The 26,918-nt window shown below is 38.7% G+C and overlaps 1 protein-coding gene across 15 annotated transcripts in view; it reads right to left on the bottom strand.

The window, feature by feature from the left end:
- The window catches only part of ATP2B2 (ATPase plasma membrane Ca2+ transporting 2), a 397,887-nt gene that overhangs the window by 152,694 nt on the left and 218,275 nt on the right, over positions 1 to 26,918 (bottom strand). For all 15 annotated transcript variants that reach the window (XM_085236247.1, XM_085236256.1, XM_085236248.1 and 12 more), the window contains one exon: positions 15,845 to 16,327. In XM_085236247.1, the coding sequence (XP_085092373.1) occupies positions 15,845 to 16,043 (199 nt within the window). In that variant the 5' untranslated portion in view covers positions 16,044 to 16,327. The remainder of the gene's footprint in view (positions 1 to 15,844; positions 16,328 to 26,918) is intronic.

Below are 26,918 nucleotides of genomic sequence, written 5' to 3'. Positions count from 1 at the left end.
TATAATAAGACTGTAGCTTTTGATAAGTAGAATGAATGTATTAATTAATGTTGCCTACCAGCTCACCTTACTTACACGTACTGACTCAATATCAAATGGAGCATCAGGTGTTCACCTCTGAAAAGACAAGAGCATGCTTATTAATTAGCCTTGCTTGCCAACTCCCTTTAATGAGTTGCTGGATTATTGAATAAACCACAGTCTTTGGCTTGTCAGAAAAATTGGTAAGGTTACTTTGTACTGAGCCTAGCATTTCACTGCTAGACCATTATGTAGTCTTTCCTACTGCCAACACACGCTGAATAGAATCCTGAGATCAGTGACATTCTAGAGTGTGCTGATCTACTCCCATTTCCTAGCACCTCCTTCTCTATTTTCCTTGTCGTTATTAATGATAAAACTTCCACTCTGATGAAGATCATGGTATTTTTGCACATATCAGTCTATTCAAACAATATTATTTTTCATTTAATTTTATGGCAATCGTTGAGGACTTTGTACTATTTGTCCTTTACAATATTGGACGGTGAATGTGAAAGTATGAGCACTGATGCTCAGGCAGAAGCAAAGTTCTCACCACAAACTTTGATTTGCAAAGAACTCATTAACTGTGTCTCTGCTGACTAGTAGAAACTGTTTGGCTTACTTTGTGTTACATGCTGAATCCAGTACAATTAATTAAGCTTCTATGAATTGTTATTCCAGAGTTCCTCCTAGTGCTCAAAACCAAAATTATCCTGAATACTTTTCAAAAAGTGCCTTCAGTAAGAAAGAGTTGACTATAAATAAAGATATTTAAATTTTAAGTGTGAATATCTGGTCATATCATTATACCTTATCTACTTCAGTCTTTTCCTATCAAAACCAGCAATGACCATGATATTAAAGACTTCTGACAACTCATTATTTTTCTTTTAAAATAATTACATCTTGATTTCTTGGAGTAGGTAGATTCTTAGAAAAGACTAAGGTCTCAAAGCACCATAATCCATTAATTTTAACTATATTATAAAACCTTATCAGTTAAAAAGACTTTGCCATAAATACATTGAATGTTAAATTAATAATAATCAGTGCTATAAAGTATTTAAAATTCTTGTGATATGCTTGAAACTCAAAATTCAAGTTATCTTGCTTAAGGAAGAAACAGAATTTTCCATTGACTTCAGTAAAAAAAAAAGCTGAAGTCAGGAGACAGAGCATAACAAAAAACCAATTCTTTTATGTCTGAAAACAGCTTCAGCCTATTGAGTTTAGCATGAACTATCCAATGCAGTGAAAACTGACAGAAGTGTTCAACATACTTTTTTTTTTTTTTTTCCCCTTCCAAAGATTTGGAAATCAGTCGTGTTACAATTTGAAATTATATGTAAATCACTGTATAATTCATTGGGTTGTTTTTTAAGCCACAAGCCAAGTTTGACAATAAATGTTAGTCCTAAAACAATTTCAACAGAAAGCTGATGGGTAACATTTACGGAATACCATCTAGTCACTCATTCTGTGCACTGAGGTCAAGAGCATCAACTGTAATTAATATCTTGACCATAATTTTTTAGTCATACTGAGGTATCTGCCATTAATAATCAACATTAAATCTAATTCCAAAATTGTATATTTAATGCAGCCTTAATCAAACCATACTGGAGGGTAACCAAGCAGATAAAGACCACACAGTTCTGCCAAAAGGCCCAAGTTCAAATAGCACAAATACACAACACTTGACCTGATCAATACTTTAAGGCACAGAGTCTTCTGAAAAAGTCTTTGGGTTGAGGAAGTATCTCTGCTAAATAAGAGAAACTACCTTCACCTGCAAGGATGATTATCAAAACCAAATCTAAAGAAGAGACCTTTGACAAAGACTGTCAGGAAGCATTGGAATAGAAATTCCAGATATAGAACAAAAAGCAAATGAGAGTGAAAGAAATGCATGTCAGAAAAAGTGGACATAGTCAAAGGATGAGTGTAGCCGAAGGATGAAGGAAGTAGGTGAAGAAATCTGAACAAAGAATGGTTTGGTATAAACAATGAGAGAATGCAACTTCAGCATCAATTGTTTCAGATTGCCTGCAAGTATATTACATTACCAGGGCAAAACTTCCTTCACCAACTACTCATAGTAGTACTCATACCAATACATACAATTATTCAATACCACAAGAAAACACAGGCGATCAATAATACAAATAAATGTCTTCTAGACGTTACATACATACGAGGAAATCCATTACCTTTGTGACTTGCAATCCACTGGGCTGTAGTTATCTCCTGGCAGGCGTGCTGAACCAAACAGCCCTCCCCTGACACACATCCTATTTTTCTAACAGCAGAGAACTCAGATGTGAGGTTTTGGGATCAGCTTCCTCCAGCTCTGATTGCCCACTTACATCCCCGTCACACAAAGTCCTACCCTCACCTAGGCCTGCTCCCCAGCAGAAGATATACCAAGCAAAGGGCACGTTGCCTGGAAGCAGTTTGACTCCAGCCACCAGAAACGTGTTGGCCCAGCAAGGTTACCGGAACTCCAGGGACAGCCCAAAGCAGATAACAGCCACTATCAATTGTTAGCAGTACACTACCTCACCTTGCTGTGTTTCCAAATAAGGACCAGCTTAGGTCCATTCCCTTCCTTCTGCCTCTCAAATAAAAAGGAACTTGCAGTTGTTGTTCTTATTGCCCAGGCAACCTCACGCAGCTGAGCACTGTGAGATATCTTGGAGGACTTCAGAAGTCACTCAAATAAAATTCAGGACTTTAAAATGACAGCACTGAAAAAATGCAAGTTAAACTGCTCAAGGCAAAAGTAAGAGCTAAGAGAGAAGGGAGCTCTCACTAAATCATGACATAAGGGTGATCCAATCAAACAAGATGAGGAAATTCCGAAGTGCATCCCAGATTTGGGACATTAATTTTAAATATTCACTTAAAGTCATTTAAAACTCACTTTGCTGCCACCATATGAACATGAGGAGGAAAAGAAAAAAAAGATGACAGGCTTGCAAAAGCACTCCTCTGATTCTTCAGTGAAGGATGCCAGCAAACACCCTCGCACAGCAAACAGTGGCTGTGAGCAACTGCTGAGAGCATGGCAGGCATCACCCTGGAGGAACGTTTCATGTCCATATATAAGGTGAGACAGCCCCTAGAGCATATGCTGAGCACAGGAAGGGGCATAGGAGAGAAGAGCAGACCAGGAGACACACAGGGATGTTTACATTACACAATTGATTGCCACCACACAGCAAGCAGCAGCATATTTGCTCTGTAATTTTAAGCTGCCAGCTACAGCAGCGTTAATGTCAGCATCAATACCTCTGGAAAAGTGGGACAGCAGAATGCACTGCCAGCATCTCACGGCAAAATATTCCACACTGATATCTCTGTTAAACAGGATTAACATCAGGAATTAAAAATAACATCTCCGTTTGGGGGGAAACAATCTGATTTCACCTTAAGAGTCACTGCATGTTAGTAATGCTGAAACAGTTAGCTATCTCACAAGAGTTACTTTTACATCATTTCCAACCCTGCAGACCTTTGATCAAGCACAATTCAAGGCCAAAATCTTGATTCTTCCAAGACATTTATTTAACAATCAACACAAACATCTGTACAATATTATTCCAGTTTGTACACAGTATTTTGGAGCAATAGTGCGCATCTATGTTGAAGAATTGGGTATATTTTTGTCCTCTACCAAGAGGTCACTTCAACATAGTCAAAAAGACAGCTTTATGACTTTGGCCACCTGATATTCCACATGTAAGTGACTTCAGCTATGCTATAGCATTAGACTAAAGCTAACCACTCATGGGAACAAGTCATGGAAGGAAACAGAACTCATCTTTGCACAGCCAAACACCTATTCAGCTAAAGCTGTTATTATTGCTTGGTAATAAATATCTGTCAAGATGCACGACAGACACAATAGCAGAGAGATTTCTTCAACTCAAAGACATCTTGAAAAGAGTCTGGACCTTCTGGTATTGCACAGGTCACACACCATGTGATTGTGCCTTTTGACACAACTGTGTGTGACGTGTTTGGATCACAGACCTCTTCTGCAACTTTGGATTTTTACTTCATGGGTTGTAGCAGATGATTTTTCATGTTTATTAGGAGACAGTGTAGCAGAAATTGTAATTTAATCTCATAAACATCCTTGGGAACAGAACACTAGTGAAGTTTATAATTATTTTCCTTACCTCTCCTAAAAATTTCTAGAATTTATCTGTGGAGCCCTTCAGGACCTAAGTCTTAGAAGCACTGGAGTCTGACAAGGCCAGCACCTAAAGCAAGAAATATACCTTAGGGACAGCCACAGCACTCATGTAACGTGTTTGATGCATCCATAATCACTAATAATTTAGGTTTATGCTTTCTTTCAGCACGTTATTTTTAAGTCTAAAAAATAATTTTCTGCACTTCTGGCTAAGCATCTGTTCTTCAGTTAGTTTCACATCTACGTCAGCGACACAGGAGATGGGGTCATTGCTTCCAGATCGCCCTCGCACCTGCACAACTCACTGGCTTGAGAAAACAATAGAACAAAGGAAAGTCCAGGGAGCCAGCACTCCACTGTCATCATGTGAGAGTCAGGAATGTGAGCACATCTTAATAGCTGTGTAGGTTTTCAGCTGCATCCCACGGAGCAGAAACGTAGTGGTTTAAGTTTGAGTTTTTTTCTTCAAGCAAAACCTAGATGTACTGCACAGAGACAACAAGATGTAAAATCGCAGTGAAGAATCTGACCAGCATTAGAACCTTTTTAATCAATTACACAAGCAGGAGACAGACATCTATATGTTTTCATAGGATAGAAGTCAAGGAAAGGCACATAGTTTGGCTGCAGTACTACAATACTACTAACATCAAGGTGGCTGACTGACCTTGCAAAACCACGCAACTGGTATGAACCTTCTTGGCAAGGTAGAGGAATGATGTAACATACAACTCTCCAGTCAACTTTTTCGATTTTTGTTTTTAATGAATGAAAAAACACTTAAGGTGCAATTAAAAATAAACAGCAACTCCATCATTCCTTCAAAATCCTACACTGGAAGAAGGGGATGCAACACAAATGAAACGAGACAAGCACAGAGAAACTCACAGTGCTCCAGAATTTGTTATCCAAACTTCCAAACTAAGGCATGGAGTTAAACTGCAAGGAAAATTGTGAAGAAGTGCCTTTGCTGTACTGAGCTTAAGCAAGAACTAACTGAGCGCCTAGAATAAATTATCCCAAGTGGTAAGAATGTATTTTAATGGTTACACTTTCAGTTTTGCAACTTCAGTACTTAGAATATACCAGAAATCTGTCTTACTACCTTAATGCTAACAGGATCCTGGACAAACAGTATTCAATCTGTAGCATCAGAGGAGCTATGCCCTCATATGTAGTCAGAGTCAAGAAAATTTAACATGTTGAATGATATTAACTCTCTTCTCTCATTCCCTTGCATCTGTTTCAAAGACAAGCTCTCCTTTTCAAGCACGTCTTTAAAGAAATGGGCCGTCATCCATCTTCCCTAATCTCTGATTTTAATCAGAAAAATAAAAGAATCATGGCAGACTTTGAACAGTTCTAAAGGTTTGGTTCAACCCTCTTCCTACTATTCATTTTCTCAGTCATTCAGTGCCTTACAGGCCTACATTCAAGCTGCCCTAATACCAAAAAATGCAATGCCTTTGGAGAAGCAGTGGAAGGAGAGTAAGATAAAATGCAAAAGGAATAATCAAGAAAGTAGCACAGCCTAAGGAAGCTCAGGTTATTTAGTGAGTTATTGCAATGATTCAGCTCACAATCCACATGGGAAAAGACTATCTGCAGTCCTTAACGAATTCTGTACCAAAGCTGAGAGGAAACAAGGGCTAGTTAAAGTTATTGTTACAGAAATAGCAGCTACAAACACCCAGCTATTTCCATTATACAACAGAATTAATCTGCATTTAATATAATCCATGGTTAGATGGCCAAATTCTGGATTGGTAATAAGGGTGGGAGACTATAACGCATTGTTTTACTTGCCTCAAGGCAACGACAAGGAATGAGATTCCTAATAGCATACAGAAAGGATTTTTTTTTGCTTTATAAGTTAAAAAAAAAAGTTAGTAAACCACGTTGTGAGCTATGTCAGATCATGTTATTCATTGTCTGTGAAAACGGGTTCTATGTCTGAGCTTCCCAAGATGCACGGGAAAAGCCTCCTTTGTCTTCAGTGGATCTACAACTGCAAGCATGTTTTCTAGAACACCGACAGACATATGGAAAAGATGACTGGAAGCCAGTAGAAATAATATCCAAAAATATTTAGGAAAAAAAAAAAAAGACAGGTCAGCAATAGTGACTGCATCACATTAAAGGCAATAAATATTGAGAAAACACTGATCTATTTGTATTGGAAGCACGTTTAGTTGACTACCAAAAGTACATCCCTTTGCCTTTATTTTCCCCTCACCTTTATAAATAAGAGGCACGTCAAACACCATCATTCTTTTCTTCTGAAAGACCTCTTGGAAAACAGATGGGAGCAGTAAATTTGATCAGTCTAGATTTGAAGGCTAAGCAGCAATTGCAAAAGGGAGGCAGGAAATGATTACTGCATCTGACATGCTATTCTTATCCCAAGTCTGTTCATACCAGTTATTGTCACAAGAAAAATGACCAGTCATCCAGCCATGCTACTTCCACTGGCACAGCTACTGAACTTGGACTTTCTTATTGAAAGCCACTGCCCCAGTAATAAAACTTTTAAATATTTTATCCAAACTTCTTTTTCCACTCTTCAGACATAACAAAGTCCTTTCTCATGAAAACATAGAAATGAAATGTTAAGTTTAAGAAGGATGTCAAGGATTGCAAGGAACGGCATCGACTGTCATCTGCCCAGCCTAAACATGATCCCCACAAAGACTTCAGCAGCTAAGTTTTCCAATTTCCTTGGCTCAGCTAGAAGCAACATTGCTGCTAACAATGATGCTTTGCAAAAAGTTTGGGAATACTTAATGGAGATGCAGATAAGTGTGTTGTCTTTAAATTTTAAGGTAGCATTATAAAGGGAGCACTTTCTACACCCCTTTAAGCATTAGTTGAGACAAGTGCTTAAGGGCTGTGCTCATCTCTCCTCTAGCAGTGCGACAAAAGCACTACATGCCAATTGTTTGCTTTCATAGGACACTTACAAAATAAGGCCAAAAAAATGCCTTTAGTAACTCTCTGATGTACTGCAAAGACAAACCTTAATTTCATCAAGGGCAAACTGGCTGCATCGATTGGATTATTCATTTGGCATAATGGACTTTGCTTTCTTCCTGCAGCTTTCTCAAATCAAGAACAAAATGAAGATAAATCAGCTCTCTCTCAAAGCTGACACTTGCTATATATTTATAGATTTCAAAGCCCTGCAATACAATAGAAGTGAGGTATTCATTACACCTGATTTTTTCCTTGGCAATACCGTTAACTCAGGCTGCACAGAGAACACAGATGCTTTCTAAGGAAAGGTTACAGCACAGGTCAGCAGCAGCTCCCACCTCTCTCCTCCCTTTAGGACTTCTTTACTTCTACCAATAAGCCCAGCACAGAGGTCGCTTTGATGCACATGCAGGCATACAAAACAAAATACCTCTTTGATCCTCCAAGCAAAGGACTAATTGCTTTTTTGCGAGGGTGTACCGCTAACGTAATCCTACTTCGCAATCTCAACAACTGACGTAATTGTCGAAGTTTATGAAATCTAAAAATTATTTCCCCATCATTATGGGCTCCTTTGCTATTAAGTTAAAAGACCTGGCCTCATCTCTTCCCATGCAATAAATGAACTAGTTACGTGAACAAGCTCAGATCACTATTTCAAAGAATGAGCCTACACATTTATCAACTGCGCCATATAACAGCAACTTTCCACCACTTGTTATTTTGTAGAATGGGAATGACATACTGTACTGAATCACTGCATTTAGATCAAGGAGAAACCCATGCCACAACATATCAGGGAAAATGCTACCCTATAATAACCTCTTGAGAAAGGGGGAAGGAATTACCTTAGCCAGACTTGCTTTGGACTTAGACCACACTGTCACTGCAATTGAGCTAATTATCATGAAGAAACTTTTAGACCTGTGCAAAATATTACATATATTTAACATTCAGCTCATCTGAGGTGTGACAGCAGAATGTATCCCTGCTGTCTGCAACCTGCATATATTTAACGTGCTATCTTAAAGAGAAAAGGATTCAGCTTGCATTAAAGTAGCTTTCTTTCTTAGTGTTACACCCACCGAAATAAGACCATCAGACTGAATGGATGATCTCTTGGGCAATCACACAAATAAACAAGAACCAGCCCTAGAAAAATCTCTGATGATGCTTAATATAGCAGGTAGAATACATTCAACTGCTTTCTTCCTTTCCTAAAGTTACTTTAAAGCAATGCAGTTTCACACAGAGATTTTTGCAAAGCATTTAGGAATCTCAAAGGAGCAGGTGAACTAGCTTCTATTTATTTTAAAAGCTTCACGGGGAAAACGCAGCATGCAATATTCCTCCAGTTTTCTAAAAGTAAATGAACAAATCCAAAGTAAATCAGCGACTTGCACAGTATGCCAAAAACCAGAAACAAAATGAGCAATGAAATTGTACTTATCACTTAGAAAAATCTAAGCCTTTCATTTGAGATGTTTATGTTTGGGTAACCTTTGAAAGAATGTTTGCTGTTCCATTACACAAACAATGGAAATATGAGATAAGGAAAATAATAGCAGTTGCCAAGAATGCTTCATGCACTTTTTCAAGCCATTAAACATGTAGATACTATTTTATAGATGTATAAGATACTGTGTTTATGGCACAGATGCACAGATACAGTTCATCCAGCCCCAGGGCCTGTGTGGGTCCCAGGGGCATGGAGCAGAAATCCTCAAAGCAGAGCTCTCTTGTCCCTTGTCTCTTGTCTGTGCTGGGAGACCCATTGAAGCACTGAGATGTGAAAGCCAACTTTAAGCCCACTAAGTCCAAGTATTACAACTTCAATTGACACATTATATACTGCATGCCAAAGCAGAACTCCTTGTTTCACATGCAGTATTAATGATCAGCCATCTTGACTAGATGTTTTCCATCTGTTCCCAATCTTTAAAGACCTACTATGACAATGACATTCAATGGGAACTTGGGTCAGGCCCAACGTTTCCCCACAGAACAGACAAGACATTTATTTAAACAATAAATGCCATGTAGCCAACGATCAGGGGCACAGCAGCCCCCACACGCTTACAGGGCAGAAGAGTCCCCAGAACATCTCCTCTGACGCTTCCATCCACACAGGGCAGGTATACCTGGGCTGCTCCCATCAGGACCCCTAAGCTACAGGTAGTATAGAACTGACTGTAGCATGCTGGGGGGACCCCAGCTGTATGCAGGGAACCTGTGAGGTGCTCTGTGGGGCAGTAAGCATTTATGAGAGTACAGAGAAGTGCCATGACACTACAAGTTCTTACCAGCTCAATCGAGATTAATATCGCAAGAGTGACCAGGTAGAATAGGAGTCCAAAGTTCACTGGTCTTTCCCATTCAAGGAAGGAAAAAAAAGAATTGCAAAAGGAAACCCTAACAGGCATGAACCGTGACAATAATGAAGGCTTTTTGTCATGGGAGAAGACTTCCATTGTTTAAACCAAGGTTTCCATGTGGGAAGAACATACACAAATAAGGACAAAGTGTGTACTTGGAGTTTGGCCTGGACATGTTGGCAAATTGGCTTGAAGTGCAAGTTCTGTTTTGACACCACACGTAAGGATGAGGAGTTGAACAGCACGGTGATCTGGAGAGAGGATTAAAAGCTCTGCTCTGGAGTTCTCTAAGGAAGCTGCACTGAAGTCCTTCAAAGTACTTTCGCTCAGCTCCCCACCCAAAGTCTTGAAATAGGAGAGCTGCTAACATAACTTTTTAAAAAAGATTGCAAGAGTATGATATTCATAGATTCATAGAATCTTTTGGGTTGGAAGGGATCCTTAAAGGTCACCTAGTCCAACTCCCCTGCTGAACAGGGGACACCAGCTCCATCAGGTGTTCAGAGACCCTCCAGTCTGAACTTGAACATCTACAGGGACAGGGCCTTCCACCACATCTCTGGGCAACCCATACCAGAATCTGCCTACCCTTATCATAAAAAAGCCTTCTTCCTTACGCCCAATCTGAATCCATCCTCTTTATTTTGAAGCCATTTCCCCTTTCACAGTAATTTTCACAGACTTCAATTTCTGGCAATCTACCATTTTTATTTCTATTTTCTATCTGTCTCAATATCTTTCATTCCTTTCTCTAATTGTATATACCTATAGCTCGTTTAATATAAAACAACTGAGTGGTGTACCTAGTTGAAATTCCACACGCACCAAGCAAGATTAACTTCAAAAAACTGTACATTAAGTTATTAATGGTGTATTTTTATAGACGCGCTCTTGAGGAACAAAATCTAGTACGTATTAAAAGCATCCATTTCATCTGGCTTGGTTCCTTTTTTCCCCCTCAGTTAAAACTGTAAAATGTTTTTCAGACTGTTAATGAAAGCCAACTACAGTTGGTTTAATTGGTATTAGGAATGTTTTTCCTATATAACAAATGTGAGAGAGGAAAAAAAATCCATCTATCTTAACTAAGGACTGTTATGGCAATAAAAAGTCAACCACTAAAAATATACTATCATTTAACTGTTAATTGATACTTTTTCTTGCCATGAAACCTTTCTACAGTATCCTAAGAGAATTACAGTTAAAAATATTTTTTAAAAAATCAACTTGCATTTTCACATTAACAGTAGGTTCCAATGGCTCACATCTTAATTGATCTCACACTCCACCAGATCACCTCCAGAAATTTTATCTACCTGGTAAGTACTTAAACAAAACAACTTCTGCAGTGCTGTAACATGATACCAATATGTAACATCTTTTGGAATTCCGGTTTCAGGCCAGATAGAGCAAATATTACCAAGGTACAAGGCTTTTCTTTATTTAAAAAAAATAAGAAAAACATAATTATGTACAGCTTCACATTTCATGCATATTAGAAATTACTACATCCAAGTTCCAAGCAAGAAATCGTGGAAGTTAATTCATTAACATATTCTTATAAGGAATATTTTTGTAATATGAAGAGACTGTAGTTAAGTAACTTAATGTAAATTGGTGCACATTATATAAAACCGTAGGTAAAGAACAGTTAACATTCATATCGGGAAATAATATATTCCAGTAAGAATATATTAAGATATATATATATACACACACATTTATATGTATTAGTAGTCTTTCTTACTTGGTATTCATCCAACTAATTCATCACATTTTACCAGCCATTCTTTATAAGGTATCACTAGAATCAGAGAATCACAGAATTGCTCAGGTTGGAAAAGACCTTAAAGGTCATCAAGTCCAACCATGACCTAACCATACTATCCTAACTAACAACCCTCTGCTAAATCATGTCCCTGAGCACCGCATCCAAACGGTTTTTAAAAACACATACAGGGATGGTGACTCAACCACCTCCCTGGGAAGCCTATTCCAGTGCTTAACCACCCTTTCTTTAAAGAAGTTTTTCCTGATATCCAATCTAAACCTCCCCTGGCACAATTTGAGGCCATTTCCCCTCATCCTGTCTCCTGTCACCAGTGAGAAGAGCTCTCGCTGCAACCACCTTTCACATACTGGAAGAGAGCAATAAGGTCTCCCCTCAGCCTCCTTTTCCCCAGACTGAACAGCCCCAGTTCCTTCAGTCTCTCCTCATAGGCCATATTCTCCAAGCCCTTCCCCAGCCTTGTTGCCCTTCTTTGGACCTGCTCCAGCACTTCCATGTCCTTTCTGTACTGCAGTGCCCAAAACTGGCACAGTACTCAAGGTGAGACCTCACCAATGCTGAGTACAGGGGCCAGGATTACTTCTCTAGTCCTGCTCACCACACCATTCCTGATCCAAGCCAGGATGCTATTGGCCTTCTTGGCCACCTGGGCACACTGCTGTTTCATATTCAGCCAACTGTCCTCTAGTAAGCCTGTTAACCAAGTTAACCTTGGCCCATCGATCCAGTCTATCCAGGTCCCTCTGTAGTGCCTTTCTGCCCTCAGGCAGATCAATGCTGCCTCCCAACCTGGTGTTATCTGCAAACTTACTGAGGGTGCACTCAATCCCCACATCAAGATCATTAATAAAGATGTTAAATAGAAGCGGCCCCAGTACCAAACCCTGGGGAACACTGCTCATGACCTGCAGCCAACTGGATTTAATTCCACTGACCACAACTCTTTGGGCCCAGCCATCCAGCCAGTGTTTCACCCGTCAGAGCATACACCCATCCGAACTGTGGGCAGCCAGATTCTCCACGAGAATGTTGGAGGAAGCGGGGGGAGGTGGGGACTCAAGTGGGCCTCAGAGACTCAGCACAGAAAATCATACAACTGCCATCCCAGCTCCTCCCAATGGAGAATTTAACATTGTTTTGAAAAATGACAGATAGCTGATCCTCTTTTATTTTCAGTATTATTAGAATAATGAAAGTGAAACTAATCTCAGCATAAATATTTTAAAAGAAAATTCAAGGAGATGCGTAGTTGTATTTTTTCACACTACAGATTTCCATTGGTTTTGAGAAGATTGCTTCTAGGAGCATCGGTAGCTTTTCATTATAATATAATCATTTTAATGCTGGAAATCCCTCAGGCATAACTGAGAGCTGAGACCCACACAGCATCTATACTTAGAAAACAGATCAAAGAAAATTTTAAGACTGAAGCCTTGTAATCCATGATGTTATGAATTCATTCAACATGCAGCAGACTAAAATTCAGCAGACTTTTAATATTAACTGAATTCTGACACGAGTTCAGAAAACACTGCTAAGTACCTGCACAGCAGCTAACATTCAACTTACGCAGAATGTCTTACCTTGAGAAGTTCAAGGCCTACAAAACAAAGCCCCAAAAAGGCACATCCAGTGTAAATGATTGATTCTAGCAATTCATAGGTAGCACATCAAATACTAACACGGAAAATTAATTCCTGAATAAATCACTGGACTAATCGCTACTTTTCTAAATTTTCTAAATATTGAGAAAGCCAGTAAGTTCAGATTAGACCAAATTGAAAGGTGCCTGCTTCCAGGATTTTGTTCCCCTCTGTTCAGTAGCTACTAAAGCCACACTTTAGACTTTGGGAAAACAAATTCCAAAAGAGCTTACAAAACAAGGAAAACCAAATTCAACACAAGTCCTTTTTGCAGTTTCATTCATACTCTCCCAGGACATTTGTTCAGCAAGATTTTGGGTTTGTGAAAAGAAGAAGCAGTTCTCTGCAGTGATGCTTACTGTGTTTTTCCCATAAAATCCATAGCACTCCAAACTATAACAACAAAAACAGTGGCAGTTGAATTAAATATGCTTCATCCTCCCACTCTGTTCCCCCAGAAGAAAAGGAAGGTGGGTGGTTGGAGAAGTGATTTGCAAGCATTGTGGCAAGGTATAGGATTGCATAACAACATTCCTTGGGGAATCCAAGGCTTGCTCCTCATGCCATCCAAATAAATAAATAAATGAAACCAACTCTGTGGGAGCATCTATTACGTACATCAATAATTTATCTGTAACTTGTGCCTAATTGATGTTAAAATTCCCCTTCCATACAAGAACTTATTTTGTTTCCTTCCTCCGAGAACAGTCATTTCTTTAAGGATATCCTCTTCACTGTATCGGGGCATCCTTACATTTTTGTACCTAGATACAAGAACAGTAATGGCTAGGACTTATGTCTAAGCAAATGCTTGACATAAGCCTCTACAGTTTTCCTATTGAATTCTTATAGATGCTTTTCTTTCAAATGAAAATTTGCGTGTTCAACAGAACATTTCAGAGACATTCTCTCTTAAAAGTATTTTTTCCCATGGAAAACAAAAATAAGACCAAAGCTTAGTGTGGCTGGGAACATTTACTCCATCATCTAATTTAAAATTAAAACCCAACAGAGTCTTCATGATTCCAAGGCTATGCTGATTGCCATTTGAAGCTGGAAATGTTTTTCCCTAATGCACAAGTGATGAAGCATACGTAAGGCTCAGAGGAAAGTTACCTTATCTGAAGTATCAGATATAGATTACTGCTGGAGTCAGCATGCCACACTAGTTAGATCCACACACTCTGTTCCAATATGAGGAATTAAGTTTCCCTGATGTCACAAATTGAACAGATAATGCAATTAACATTTCCTTTGAAGTTCACATTGACCTGGTAACTACTAGAACAAGTTGGCAGAACTTTACTGAAGTCACTGAAGTGCTCTTGGCTCACCCAAACTGGGACTTCATCTTTGGTGTTTTACAATCCACTGAGGAATATTGAATGTGCTGAATCCCAAGTGGAATATATTTAAGTCAATCTTTATTCTGTTACATAAAAACAGGGATTCTGCACTTCTGTCTGGAATCCTCCAGATGCATCAGGGATGCATCAGAACTGGCACATGTTCCCTGAGGAGTCTATTATCTAGTGTGCAACAGCCCTTAGGCCCCTGTCTGAAAAACTGATGGACATCAGGTTATCTCAGGCACATGGCATGCACCCATTTTCTTACCTCACCCCTCCCAGAAAGAGGGATATCTGGGTAAGACAAGATATTTGGAGAAAATGAAGAACTATGTATGAAAAGGTGCCACTTGTATTCTAGGATAATTAGTGACAAGACAGTACATGAATGCTGAAGCACTATCACAGTTTCATTTAAATACAAAATTCATTTAATAATCCCATTCTGAGAAAGCACTATTCACAGCTTCACTTTCTAATGTCTAAACATTCTGAGATTGTATAAGATCAAGGGTAGGGTCATGAAAAATTTACAGCTAATTTTAAGATTAGGTATAGCTGCTCCTTTGGGACTCTTCAACTTGCAGTATCACATAATTTGATATTATAAATTACACAATTTACATGTTTGTGATAACACCAATAAATCAAGACTTTCAAGCATTGAAACAGAGGAAATAAAAATTCATCGTTTCGTTAAGAGAAGAGAAAGAAGCAAAGCTAACACTTCTATCTCGTTGAAAAAGAAAATTTAAGATGAACATTGTAACTACAAGACAAGATAAGCATTATAGATTGAAATACTGTGTTAATATCTTTGGAGATGAAAATACAATGATGGTGCTGAAAACCAGACAAATGACTGCTGACCAGGTAGAAAATTCCAGAGGCACTTAGAAGAATAGATATTGAGAAGTTATGAATGGCATCATTGAACATAAAAAATTAAGGAGCATAGCTATAAATACAAAAGCAGTCCAAACAATAAAAACATCAACATATTTATGTGTTGGTAATTATTAAAATTATCTGTGGTATAATTTTAATCTGGAGTTACGATTAGTAACCACAAAATATATTACGTATTGATCTAAAAAGGAACATAACATACCTCAGAAGTTAATTTTATATTCTCAAGATGTGTAAACACCTAAAAACTCTATTTAAGCAACTAGTCTGCACCTTTTTATTCCTTCCAGAAGTAAATGTGTTAAAGTCTCTTTATGATGTCATAAAAGAGGTGCTGATATTTTTTGACTGCATTTCAAAGAGATAACACACACTCATTTGTTTGAATAAGCAGCACCTTCTTATGCTATCCTTAACTACAGCTAGACAAACAAGTGACTGTTTTCCTCTTCTTTCCCTGAAAAGTTCTCTTTTTTTTTTATTGTTGTTAGGGACAAATATGTTTAAAATAAAACCTCTCAAACTCTCTGGAGAGAATTTATGCAAAGTCCCCTGATTCAACTGAAGGAAAATTTGCTTACCTTCTGTTGGTGATGTCTTCAGATGCCTGCAGAGCCCCTCTGTTTCCCCATATGTCTCTTTAATTTTTACCACTGCTTCTGTTCCTCGGAGTTCCATGAGGGAGCGCAGTTCTTGCAGGGTGCACCCAAATTCTCCTGCATGGTTGGCCTCATTTCTTTGGTTCTTGGAATAAAAATCACTATTTGTCATGTCACCCATGGTTACTGATTATATTGCTCCACTTGTTAGAGTTGATAGAAGCTTAAAATCGTTTAAAAACTGAAGGAGACGAGCCTCGAATTCCAGCCTAGGATTAAAAACAATCCAGCATTTGTCCAGTGAGCGACGTGGAGAATGCCTCTGGTGTGCAAGGTGCCCCTGATCGACTAGTGGTCCGCAGAACGGCTGCTTTCAAGGCTGCAGACCAGTTCCACTCCATTCACCATTTCCCATTATGCAGCACCCAGGCTGTAGAATCTACATGGTCATTTCTTCCTCTGGACCTTTGGAAACAAACAGAAAGCACTCATTACAAGGGTGAGCAACAATTCTTCACAAGGATGAATTCAAATTCATTCTATCAATGCAATTCGACTTGTCATTTAAGAACAGCTAGAGAGAAACACTCTACAGATGTCCTGTGAAATGCTGCAGGTGGTCAAAGCTAGCATGGACAACAAGGATACCAGTAGCTCTTAGGTAAAGCTCTCTACAGTTAAAGCACCAATAGCAGTGTTGCATACTTTAATCAAGTCCCCAGAGCAATTGTCAAATGAGATGGTTCATGAATATTAATGAGCAAGTGCTTAGTCCAGCACACTAGATGTGCCTCCAGTATGTGTGCTGGTTTGTACATCCACAGCAGTCATTCAGCTGACCAGAACACAGGCAAGCTTAAAGGCAGCCAAGTAACAAAAAATAATTAAACCATTAGTTTGTACAATGGGTAAGGTAGAAGTGTTTTTCAGTGCAAGGACAGGATACAGCCACCCCTTAGAAATTCAGAATATGTGTACATACACTACATCTTGCAGCTTCATTGCCGTGCAGGCAAACCTACTCCACAAAAGCGAGGGCTGCCCTCCCTACACTGCCCACAGCCTGCACAGCCACAGGCCTGCTAGCATCCCACACACATACAGCTATACTTGCACAGGGTTCCATTTTTTGATTTTACCATGTGTAGTGTTGAGAAAGTCACATTTGGACCATCTGGGAGGCAGCTGATTACTTGCTAAAATCAGCCTTTAAACTCTTTCCCCTTCCCATATTCTAATGAAGTTGATTTAAATACTGCCGAAAGCAGCTATTATATTTGGCACAGAGATTTAACAGAGATTAAAGGTTTCGTTTTTGCCTCAAGTGTGTGAATGCCTGTGCACTGTTAAATCTATAGGCCTTGGAATTGTTTTCTTGTGATGATAAAGGCCCCTATATAGCCCCAGCAGCCTTCTGATTCAGACCTGTCAGCCCCAGCCTTCTTGGTACAGCACCACACCGTGGATATTTGTTCACACAAAGAGGATTCCAAAGGGTTTCAAGCCCCAGTGTTACATCTGTGCATCAAATACAATCTCCTGCCCACATACAGATAACACACAGGCTTGATATTTCCACCAAACTAACTGCATTGCCACTGCCCTGCATGTGAGAAAGATCAAGTCCACTGCATTCACTAATTCCTCCTTGCTTCCAATGACACTACCTGTTCTGGAGCTGTCAGATAAACTTGCCTCAATGAGACAAACTGAATCTCTATCAGTGCATTAGCAGATAATTCAACATTCCCTTGATTTTGAGAAGAAAAAAAAGAAGAAGAAAAAATATACAACACTGAAGTTTTACAATATTGTAGGATGCAATAAAAATGACAGGTGACCGTCATTCTCTTCTTCCACCCTCCCTATTCATTGTCAGATATTCTGGTGCTAAGAGCTACTGCCAACTCTGTCACATATTACTTTTCAAGATAAGGATTTCAGCACAAAGCATGGCTTGCAGTGAGCAGTAAAGAGAAACTGGGAGCAGCAATGAAAGTGGGCTTTCATTTGCCAAGGAGAAGATATCCTGCTCTACCAAACAAGGCTTCCATGCTCGTATGCCAGACAGTGGTCACAGGAACAGTTAATTTCATGATAATTCCTTACATTAAGCATGCAGAAAAGGCCTTCGTTATCACTTTATCTGTTTACGAACAGGATGGATCATTATTCTGAACAGAAATAGCATCAGCCTGTAGCATTGTTTTGAAAAAAATGGCAAGATGCAGAAGTCACAGATGTCCTGCAAAACAGACTTCATCCCAAGAGGCACTGAATCACTGCAGCTTCTGCTGACGATAACCTCTCCACCACTCATTTCTTAAATAATTTCAGACTCTTCCTGACTTCAAATATGGTAAGATGTTGCTGACAGTTACCAAAAGCAAACCAAGATTTGGCCACAGCAAAGGATAACTAAAAAAATATTAAGAAGAAAGGAGGCATCAATCATAATAACTAAAATGACAGCCTGCTACTTATTTCCAGTGGGAAAAAAAACAAAAACAAAAACATTCCAGAGATTAGTACACCTAAAGATCTTGAACACTCAGTGCCTAAACCAGCTACAACATTCAAAAAAAAAAAAAAAAAAAAAAAAAAAAAAAAAGCAACAGAAATACACCATTCACTTAACAGACAGCTGCTAGGATTCATTTTTGCAAAGCCTTCTCTAATAAAAGAAAAACAACAGCACAGCAAAAAAAACAACAATTACATTTTTCTGATGTGAGCCTCCTGGTGGTTTCATTAGTGATGTAAAGGTACTGAACTTGGTATCAATCATGTTTTCTGCACATTTTTCTCTGTGGGATGTGTTCACCTCTCTCACGAAAGCATTTCTTTTGACCAACTGTGCCACCCCTGTATATTAATTTTTTTGTTTCCATTCCTAGGAATTTCACTTGTTATTTGCCAGCCATAACAAGACAGCAATATTGCTTTTTAGCATGTGCTTGCTAATTTTGCATTTGCCTGCTTAATTTTTTATTTCACCTTCAATTTAATATTGATCAATAAACAACAAATATGAAGGCTGTGCTTCCTCCAGTGCTCTGAAAACAGATCCCTCAGAGTTCAAGTTCTTCATGATACACCTAATGCAGTGACACCAGGGAAACACCATCTCACATTTTTGAAAGGCAGATGGTAAAATATAGGAAGCACAAAGCATGACTAACATTATTCACTGATAATGCATCTCTCTAATCCTGTGGAACAAGATATGCCAGCTTCATTTGATCCTTGAATCTCTTCTATGAAAAGCATAGGAACCATGCCAGATGGTGTACCAGGTTAGCATAACTGACACATGACCACATGGCCACTAAACGGTTAATATTTCTTTAACAAAAGCTTAGAAATAGAAAACTTGAGGCCAGCAATACTCCCCCATCAGTTGGGCTACAGGACTTATGTCAGCAGAACAGGTTAAATGACTCCAAGTGGATGAAATGTAGGAACTCTACAAGAAATCCAACTACTATACCAGGCTCGGGTATGGTCTTTTGTTTGTGGTTTGGAGGGGTCTCACCATTCCCAATGACAATAATCTGCAGAGAAACCAAACCTCCACAGATAAGTTCAGCAAAAGACAAAAACCTCCCTCCTGTCACTGAAAAAAATCTGGGTAAAAATTTTCCTAAAGTGCAATTTGGAAACAACTGTGAAGAAATACATACATTACACACACACACACACACACCAAGAAGTTGGGAAGTAATAACCCTCATTTTTCTCATTAAAAAAGTCCAAATACAAGTCTCCATCCTGATAAGGGCTTTTATTTTTCCAAGATGTCATGGATTTTTGTTGTACAAGCTTCCCCCTCCCCTCCCCCACTTTTTTCCCCCAGGTGGCTGCATCTTGGAGAGCAGACTTCCATTCCTGTAGAGCCAAAGACAAATATTTTTCATCTTCTAGCTGCTTAAAGGAAATGCATGCCAATTAAAACAGGAACAATTTGGATGAGCTAACTGTAGCCCTGCTGGGAAAACTATACTTTGATTCCCTGAATCAGGAAAAATCTCATCTTGGAAGCTTGTAAATATTTTCAGTGTATTAGAATGATTTATAAGAAGATATCATCACCGTGTATTCTGATATCTGATTTCATCCGGACTTTTATTAGCATAAAATCAATAGTAAGGGAACAAACCAGCTCATCGGTTTCACCAGATCAGAACTGCAAGACCTGTATTTCACAATCCTTAAAGGTCTGATCAAAACCTGGATTTATGACAGCTCCAAAAACTCAGGCTGTATCTATAATTTGACTGTTTTCTCCAAAATCATTCTAAGATTATATCGACTCTGATCTCAAAATCTGATGATGAAGGAATTACTTGCCCTTACAGAAGGAAGGATAAAGAGGTAATCACTTCTTAATGTGTTGGCAGAGGAATAACCAGGGCAGAGATCAGCTAAGCTGAGGTGCTACTCACTCATTCTGCAATTGGGAAGGGGGCACACAGGACTGGTTCCCCTCAAATTAAGCCAAGGGAATTAGCAGTCCCCTGCCTGCTGCTTGAAGCATTGCCATCACACTAGGATTGTTATTTGGATGCAGATTTGATGCCAACTGCTCCTTTGGGACATACACAGACTCCCATAAAGCAAGGGGGGGTGGGGGGGAATATGGAAGCATCACATTTTACAGAGTACTAGGTTTTTGAAAAGATTTCTCTGTATCCATGCTATTAGAGATTTTATTCCTTGATAGAACAGAATTAAGGGATTTCTCCCAGCAATCTCAACAAAATGGGCCGAGTGGGTTTTTTTGTTTTGTTTTTGTTTATGCTCTGCGGGCCATGTGGGTAGAACAAGGCCAGAAACAGGCTGCCAGAATGCTGCGGGGCATTCAAAACCCATGGCAGTACCTGAGAAAGAAAACCATACCATGCTCTAGAGAAGTCTCCAGATGAAATAAATCCAGTTGTGGCCCAGTTGCACCATCTCATAAAATGTATTGCTCTTCTCCTGTACCAAAAACAAAATGCTCATCTATTTGGGAAAATTATCTTTGCAGAACAGCAGGAGAAATGCTCATCTCTTCAAGCAGTCAAGGAAACTAATCAAAAGCACCCAAACATGCTCATGCTCAAACTCACGCTTAAAACAAATAGTGATTTTGAAGTTCAATTATCAGGAAAGCACAAGATGCAGCAGGAAAGAAAAACACTGAATAAAAGCAAGTTGGCACCTTCACAAGTGTGAAATTTTTGTTGAAAACCAGCAAGCCAAGAGTAGATGAAGAGAAAAAACTGAACTTTGCAATTCTGTCTGAAAATATCCTATCTACAACACTACATAACCTAATGCAACTTGAAATTCATTAAGAAAACTGGTAAATAATTCAATCACGATGAGCATCCAGGACTGACAGACACTTGTGTGTTCCAACTACCAAAAAAAAAAAGACATCCAACTCTTTCACAAATTCGCTGGTTCCCACTCCCCAGGAGCATGAAACTACCTCTAGTGCCTTGTTAAAGTGTGCAGTCATTCAGTCTGTTTTCTGCCACTACTCATGTAAATGGCTGCAACAAAGCCAAATGAACTACTGACAGGAAGAAAAATACTATTAAAGGAATCAATTCAGTCCCATTAAAGTCAATGAAATTACTCTATCAATGACTTCTGGGGGATTGGATCAGGCCCTGTAGATGAAATCGTTCCTTCACTGATGCCAGAATTTCACTCTTTATGAATGCTGTTAGAGGGACTGCAATAAGAAACCAGATCATGTTTATTATCGCCCATTGCTGAGCTCTAGCTGGAGTTACAAAATATTCTTGGCATCACTGTGCAACACTATCAACCTGCTGGCTTCAGGCACCGGTGATGGGACCTGAGGAGGGACTTGCAGCCTGTGTCCCAGCTGTTATAGGGTCCTACACATCATTAACAATGTTTACTGGAGTAAAATTATTTCTCATGCAAAGATATTTTCCAGTGAAGTCTGTACTGGTCACAAGTTTAAGAATTCTCTTGTTTCTTGAACTAACATGAATCTATTTTTCATTAGTTATTTTTCATTAGTTATTGATTCTCCCAAGACTAATTCTATACTGCAAAGCAGTTATGGGGTTACTTTCATTCTCTACCTTCCTTTACCACACACATATTCCTGCTCTCTGGAGTTGAGCTTTTGGCACCAAACAAAGACCCATTCTTTACCCCCTCCAAGCTTTAGACAATTCTTGTTTTCACACAGAGCTGCACTGATTTTGCACAGAGATGAATACTGCACAGTCGCTTCAAGGAAGGCCAACTTGCAAACTATATTATCAATTAATCTAAAACACAGCTGGACAAAAAACTAAAGCTATTCAAACTATCACTAAATGAAAGAGATTCGGAACAACAAAAAAATCAAAGTCAAATGCAATGAAAACAATAGCTGAATAAATGGCCTCTCTATCTAATCTCCATGCCTTAAGATTAATTCAAAGACAGCGGTGCACATTGCCATTGCTCTTAGTAATTACACTGCACGTCTCAACCTCATTTTACCCTCTTTTCTCTAATTTTTGAGAAACATTCCACAGGACTTTTATCTTAGATCTTGAGAGTAATAAAGCAAATCCTGTATATGTTTGAATCATCCATCAACATTGTAAGTCAGTAAGTTCTTACACACAGGCCTCCATTCCTCCGCCAAGGCACATCTGCAACCAAACTCACCAACCTATTACTTGTTTGGTGGGCTTTTCAGAAGAAGGTCAAAACACTTCCAGTGCTGGTTAGCATTGCATGCTAATATAATAGTAGTCTCAAATACTTACAAGATACCAGAATTTTATTTTACTTTTAAATAAGCTGCAGATAAATTGAGGCCTTTTCCAGCTTTACCCAGAAGCAAGAGCAGCCCATTTGTACTTTCCAGGAAGCACTGCACATGAATATCACACATAACATAATTTTGATCCATTATTTTAGTGAAAATTCTATGATTCCATGAAAAGTTGACAGGTAGCCCTTTTTTTTTTCTTTATAAGGAATGAGCCTGTAGGTATCAAAGAGAATGAAAACTTGAACAGTCAGCTGCAGCATGAGGCACTTTGTCATGCCCTGCTCTGAACTGCAGAGATTACACGGTCCAAACCAAACCTTACTCTGTCAATTGGCATTTCTTTACATCAGCTCAAATTGCTGTGATGAAACCAGAATAAAATCCAAACGTACATCAGCAGAAAGGACATGATATACAGGTCAGTGCTTTCTGTAACTGGTAAAAAGTTAGGAAGACAGGGAATACATCCAGCCTGTGAAAGTCCTGCCGATGCCTATTTTACATCTGTTCAAACAGCAACGTTTCTGGCTTGGATGACTATTTAGGAATTAGCACAGTTTCTTCTAGAACACACTGGAAATAATTCACAGTGCATAGTGTTCACATACAAAATTAAATCCAAACTTTTTTTATTTCTTTTAAAACCTGAAAGATCTTTTGCATAAAGATCTAATTCCAAACTACTATAAAATGATCACTCTTGACACTCATATCCTCAGAAAAAAACCCTATCATTCTACATAGCAAACCAAGGGAAACTACTTAAGGAAAAAGAAAAGAAACAAACAAAACAAAACAAAACAAACAAAAAAAGGATTTGCTGTGGTGTTTCTTCTCTTCTGTCAACATCCATCACATAACTAGCAGTGAGAAGGCTTGGTTGACTACACTTGGCCACATCACTCTTTAAAAGAAAGTAAAGAGAATCAGAGCACATTAACAGACCTTAATCAAAATAAGGGAGAGCCACTGCACAGTCTTGCCAAAACAGAATCAGATTGCTGTGTTTAGCCAATAATTTTTTATGTTCAGTCTCATACATAAAATACCACATTTTACCTGAGTGGCTTCAAAACTAATAGCAAATGAGAAAATCTTTTTTGGGTGGGGTGTTAACATTTTTCTGGAAGTGTTAACCCTGAGTGTTACTCAAGGAAAAAAAAAATATATATATATATATATATATATATCTTTTGCTAGCAGCAAGTCCAGCCAACATGGAGTGCAAGACTTCAGCGGCAGCTGAAGTCAGACATCATTACTGTCAGTCAGAAGTCAGCATATGACTTTACAGCACATGAAATGCTACTGTATGATTCAGATCTCGATGGAAAACATCTGGACAAGAGAAAAATACATGAAACAGAAAAACACCAAACTTATCCTACAGACTATACCTGGTCTGTATTTGCAGCTCTACCTCCTGTCCCCTTGGTTGCCTATTAGAGGCATTATTATATTTATATTACATCTTATTATCTTAGCAAGTAAAGATACAACACCATACATAAAACCAAAGTTTTTACAGCAGCACCAGTGGTGATAAACAAAGTCCCGCTTCCCTACAAACAAACTAGAAACAGAATAATTAAACTGGAAGAAGAACAAATTAAAAAAAAATAATAACCAAATGATTGTTTAAAAAAAGGACCTGATTTATTGTTACTTAATGAGTGAACAAATTATATGAATAGAAATGGAGCGTGCACCATTTTTCACATGCACTATTCCTAAATGGCCATAAAAAAAAACTGCACTCTGTAACCTACTTTTCCCAACAAATACATACCGCTTTTATTTATAGTAAGATCATGTTTGTAACTTTTGCTTTTAAAAAGCCAAAAGAAGTTTTTTTACATAATATCTGTTTTGTTCTTGACATTAGACACAATTCTCTAAAATGGTAGAAGAGGGACCAAATTATAATTAACAACTGTGTTTGGTGCTGTAAAAACCACTTAAGACACTGTTTTGTCTTGTTCCCTGCACATTTTATGGCCAAAAACCACTTCCACTTCTCTTGGCTAGTTGCACAAAATCCTTTCAAGCAGCACAAGAACATCAGCCACCTTGAGCACTTCCATTGTCAGGTGGGCTGTTTAAGTAAACAGCTATTCTTAAACAACATTCCATTGGACAGGGCACGAACCCAGTAGGTGCCAGTCACAGATACTCCAACTACCCTACTATGACCATACACCACAAACACGATGCCATCTTGCCACCACAGATCTGCCCAAACTGCACGAGTTTTAAGAGCTTTCCCTAAAGCTCAAAATCCAAGGGCAGCTTGTGAAAGCATAACAAATTTGAATTCAAACATTAAAAGCTTACGACTTACTGACAAATGAGGCTATTAGAATTGTAAAGCCACTGACACACCTTAGGTTCCTATTAAACTTAGCACTTGTTTAAATCTCCTTTCTGCCACTGAGCTCTCAGTGCCCAGTTACTCAAGCCCAAGCAACGAAGGAAAATAATCCTTTAGCTTTGCTACATCTTATGGAAGATAAGTTAGATAGCAGAAGGCAAGCAGAGCCTTTACTCCAAAATCATGTTTCTATTGTACTCCAAAAAATCAACAGAAATAATCTTTATAGTTACATAAAATTAAAAAGGTGAAATTACCTGTTATTGCTACCAACACAGACCTCAGCCTTGACTGCTCTAAATCCCAGATTCAAATGCAAATGCACTTCAGCACGCACAGGTTTTGCAGGTAGCATGCAGTTAGAACAATATACTGCAACTGAAACCAAGGTTTGGTTCAAGTCTCTTCCCAGTTCTTTAGGAGAGCAGACAAAGGAACCAGAAGGGACTGAACAAGCACCTCATCCATCCCTGTCTAACAGTAGAACCCAGAACTCCTGCTTTTTTCCAGCATGCATGGCAGGTCGTTAGCTCGCTTATTTCTATCACCTGACATGAAAACCAGATGTGATTACTTGGCTCTTTAATCAGGGTTGAAGAAAGGGAGGAAACAACAGAACCTAAATTTTTAAAAAATAAGAAAATAAACATTTGTTCTCCTCAGTGATTTATAACCACGAACATTTTAACTGCAATGAAATAGAAGTGGGGCTACTGGAGAGATAAGTTAGCACTACATAAATCCACGTGAAAGGATGAGAGAGGAAAAAAAATCCCTGCAAGGACTTGATTTTACAGTAGGAACCTTCAGCCAAGGTCGCTCTTAAGAAAGAGAGCAGCCAAAAGGAGGTTTTAAATCTCAGTGGGCATTAGCTGAAACATGTACAGCAATGTTCTGCAGTGATTTTAAATAGGACATTCACCTAGGAATGAAAGTACATCAGTCAACTCTATCATAATACAACATTTTTACTAAATGCTCTCTATGCAGTCTGTTCAGAGAATCAAAAAGATGTTTTGAAAAAGAAGGGACAAATTAGAGTTTTACAGAAAATTGCATTGCTCCTTTCGCCCAAGAACAGCAGCATTCACCACCAGTGGAAGAAAGTTAACGGAGTGAACCTGAGGGCTGCAGTGGGTTGGGTGCAGGGATGGCACTGCTCTGACTGCAGCCCCTGCAGGCAGCAAACCCCCACTCCAGGGGGGTGCATTTCTGCACATGCACGTGTATACAAAAGCTGGCACAACACACTCATTGATCCAAAGAATTAATCAGAAAGACTAGAAAGAGTTTTGGGAGCAGCATTTCAGAAGAAAACTGGTCCTTACACTCAGCTTCAAGGAAAGTGTTAATTTTAGCAAGCAGTTTTGAAAGAAAAGACAACATTCTTCCCTCAAAAACGTACACGGTACAGACACTACTCTTTTTCTGCTTCACAGCAGCAACATTTGGAAAACTACTTAACCTTTCTATTTTTATCTGGATGCATTCAAATTACCAATAATGTACAACATGCTGTAACAAAACCACTGATGTAGGGTATAATTTTCCCTCAAGCACATTATCCTCGCTGGTGGCTCAGAAAAAAATAAGCTGATAAAACAGCAGCAGACATCAATTGATGGATAAAAAGTGATCATAGCTATGTATAACACTGCTGCCCAACCTTAAAATCATACAATTAGCCAAAAAAATGTAAGTACTAGGGCAGGACATAGGAACAGCCATACATTATCTATGGGGTCATGCTAAAAATCCTCCCACAAATCCTCCTTCTGCACGTTTTTAAATAGACCATCAGATTATCGCCTCGCAATTTAGCTATTAACACACAGATTTATTTTAAAGCCATCATCATGCCTGGTACTTTTATTAAAGATCTTCTTCCT

Source organism: Meleagris gallopavo, chromosome 14, assembly GCF_905368555.1.
Source record: "Meleagris gallopavo chromosome 14, MGAL_WU_HG_1.1, whole genome shotgun sequence".
In the NCBI taxonomy this organism is placed as follows: Eukaryota; Metazoa; Chordata; class Aves; order Galliformes; family Phasianidae; genus Meleagris; species Meleagris gallopavo.
Note: the sequence above shows the minus strand (reverse complement) of the source record. Positions and strands in the feature narration are given on the sequence as shown.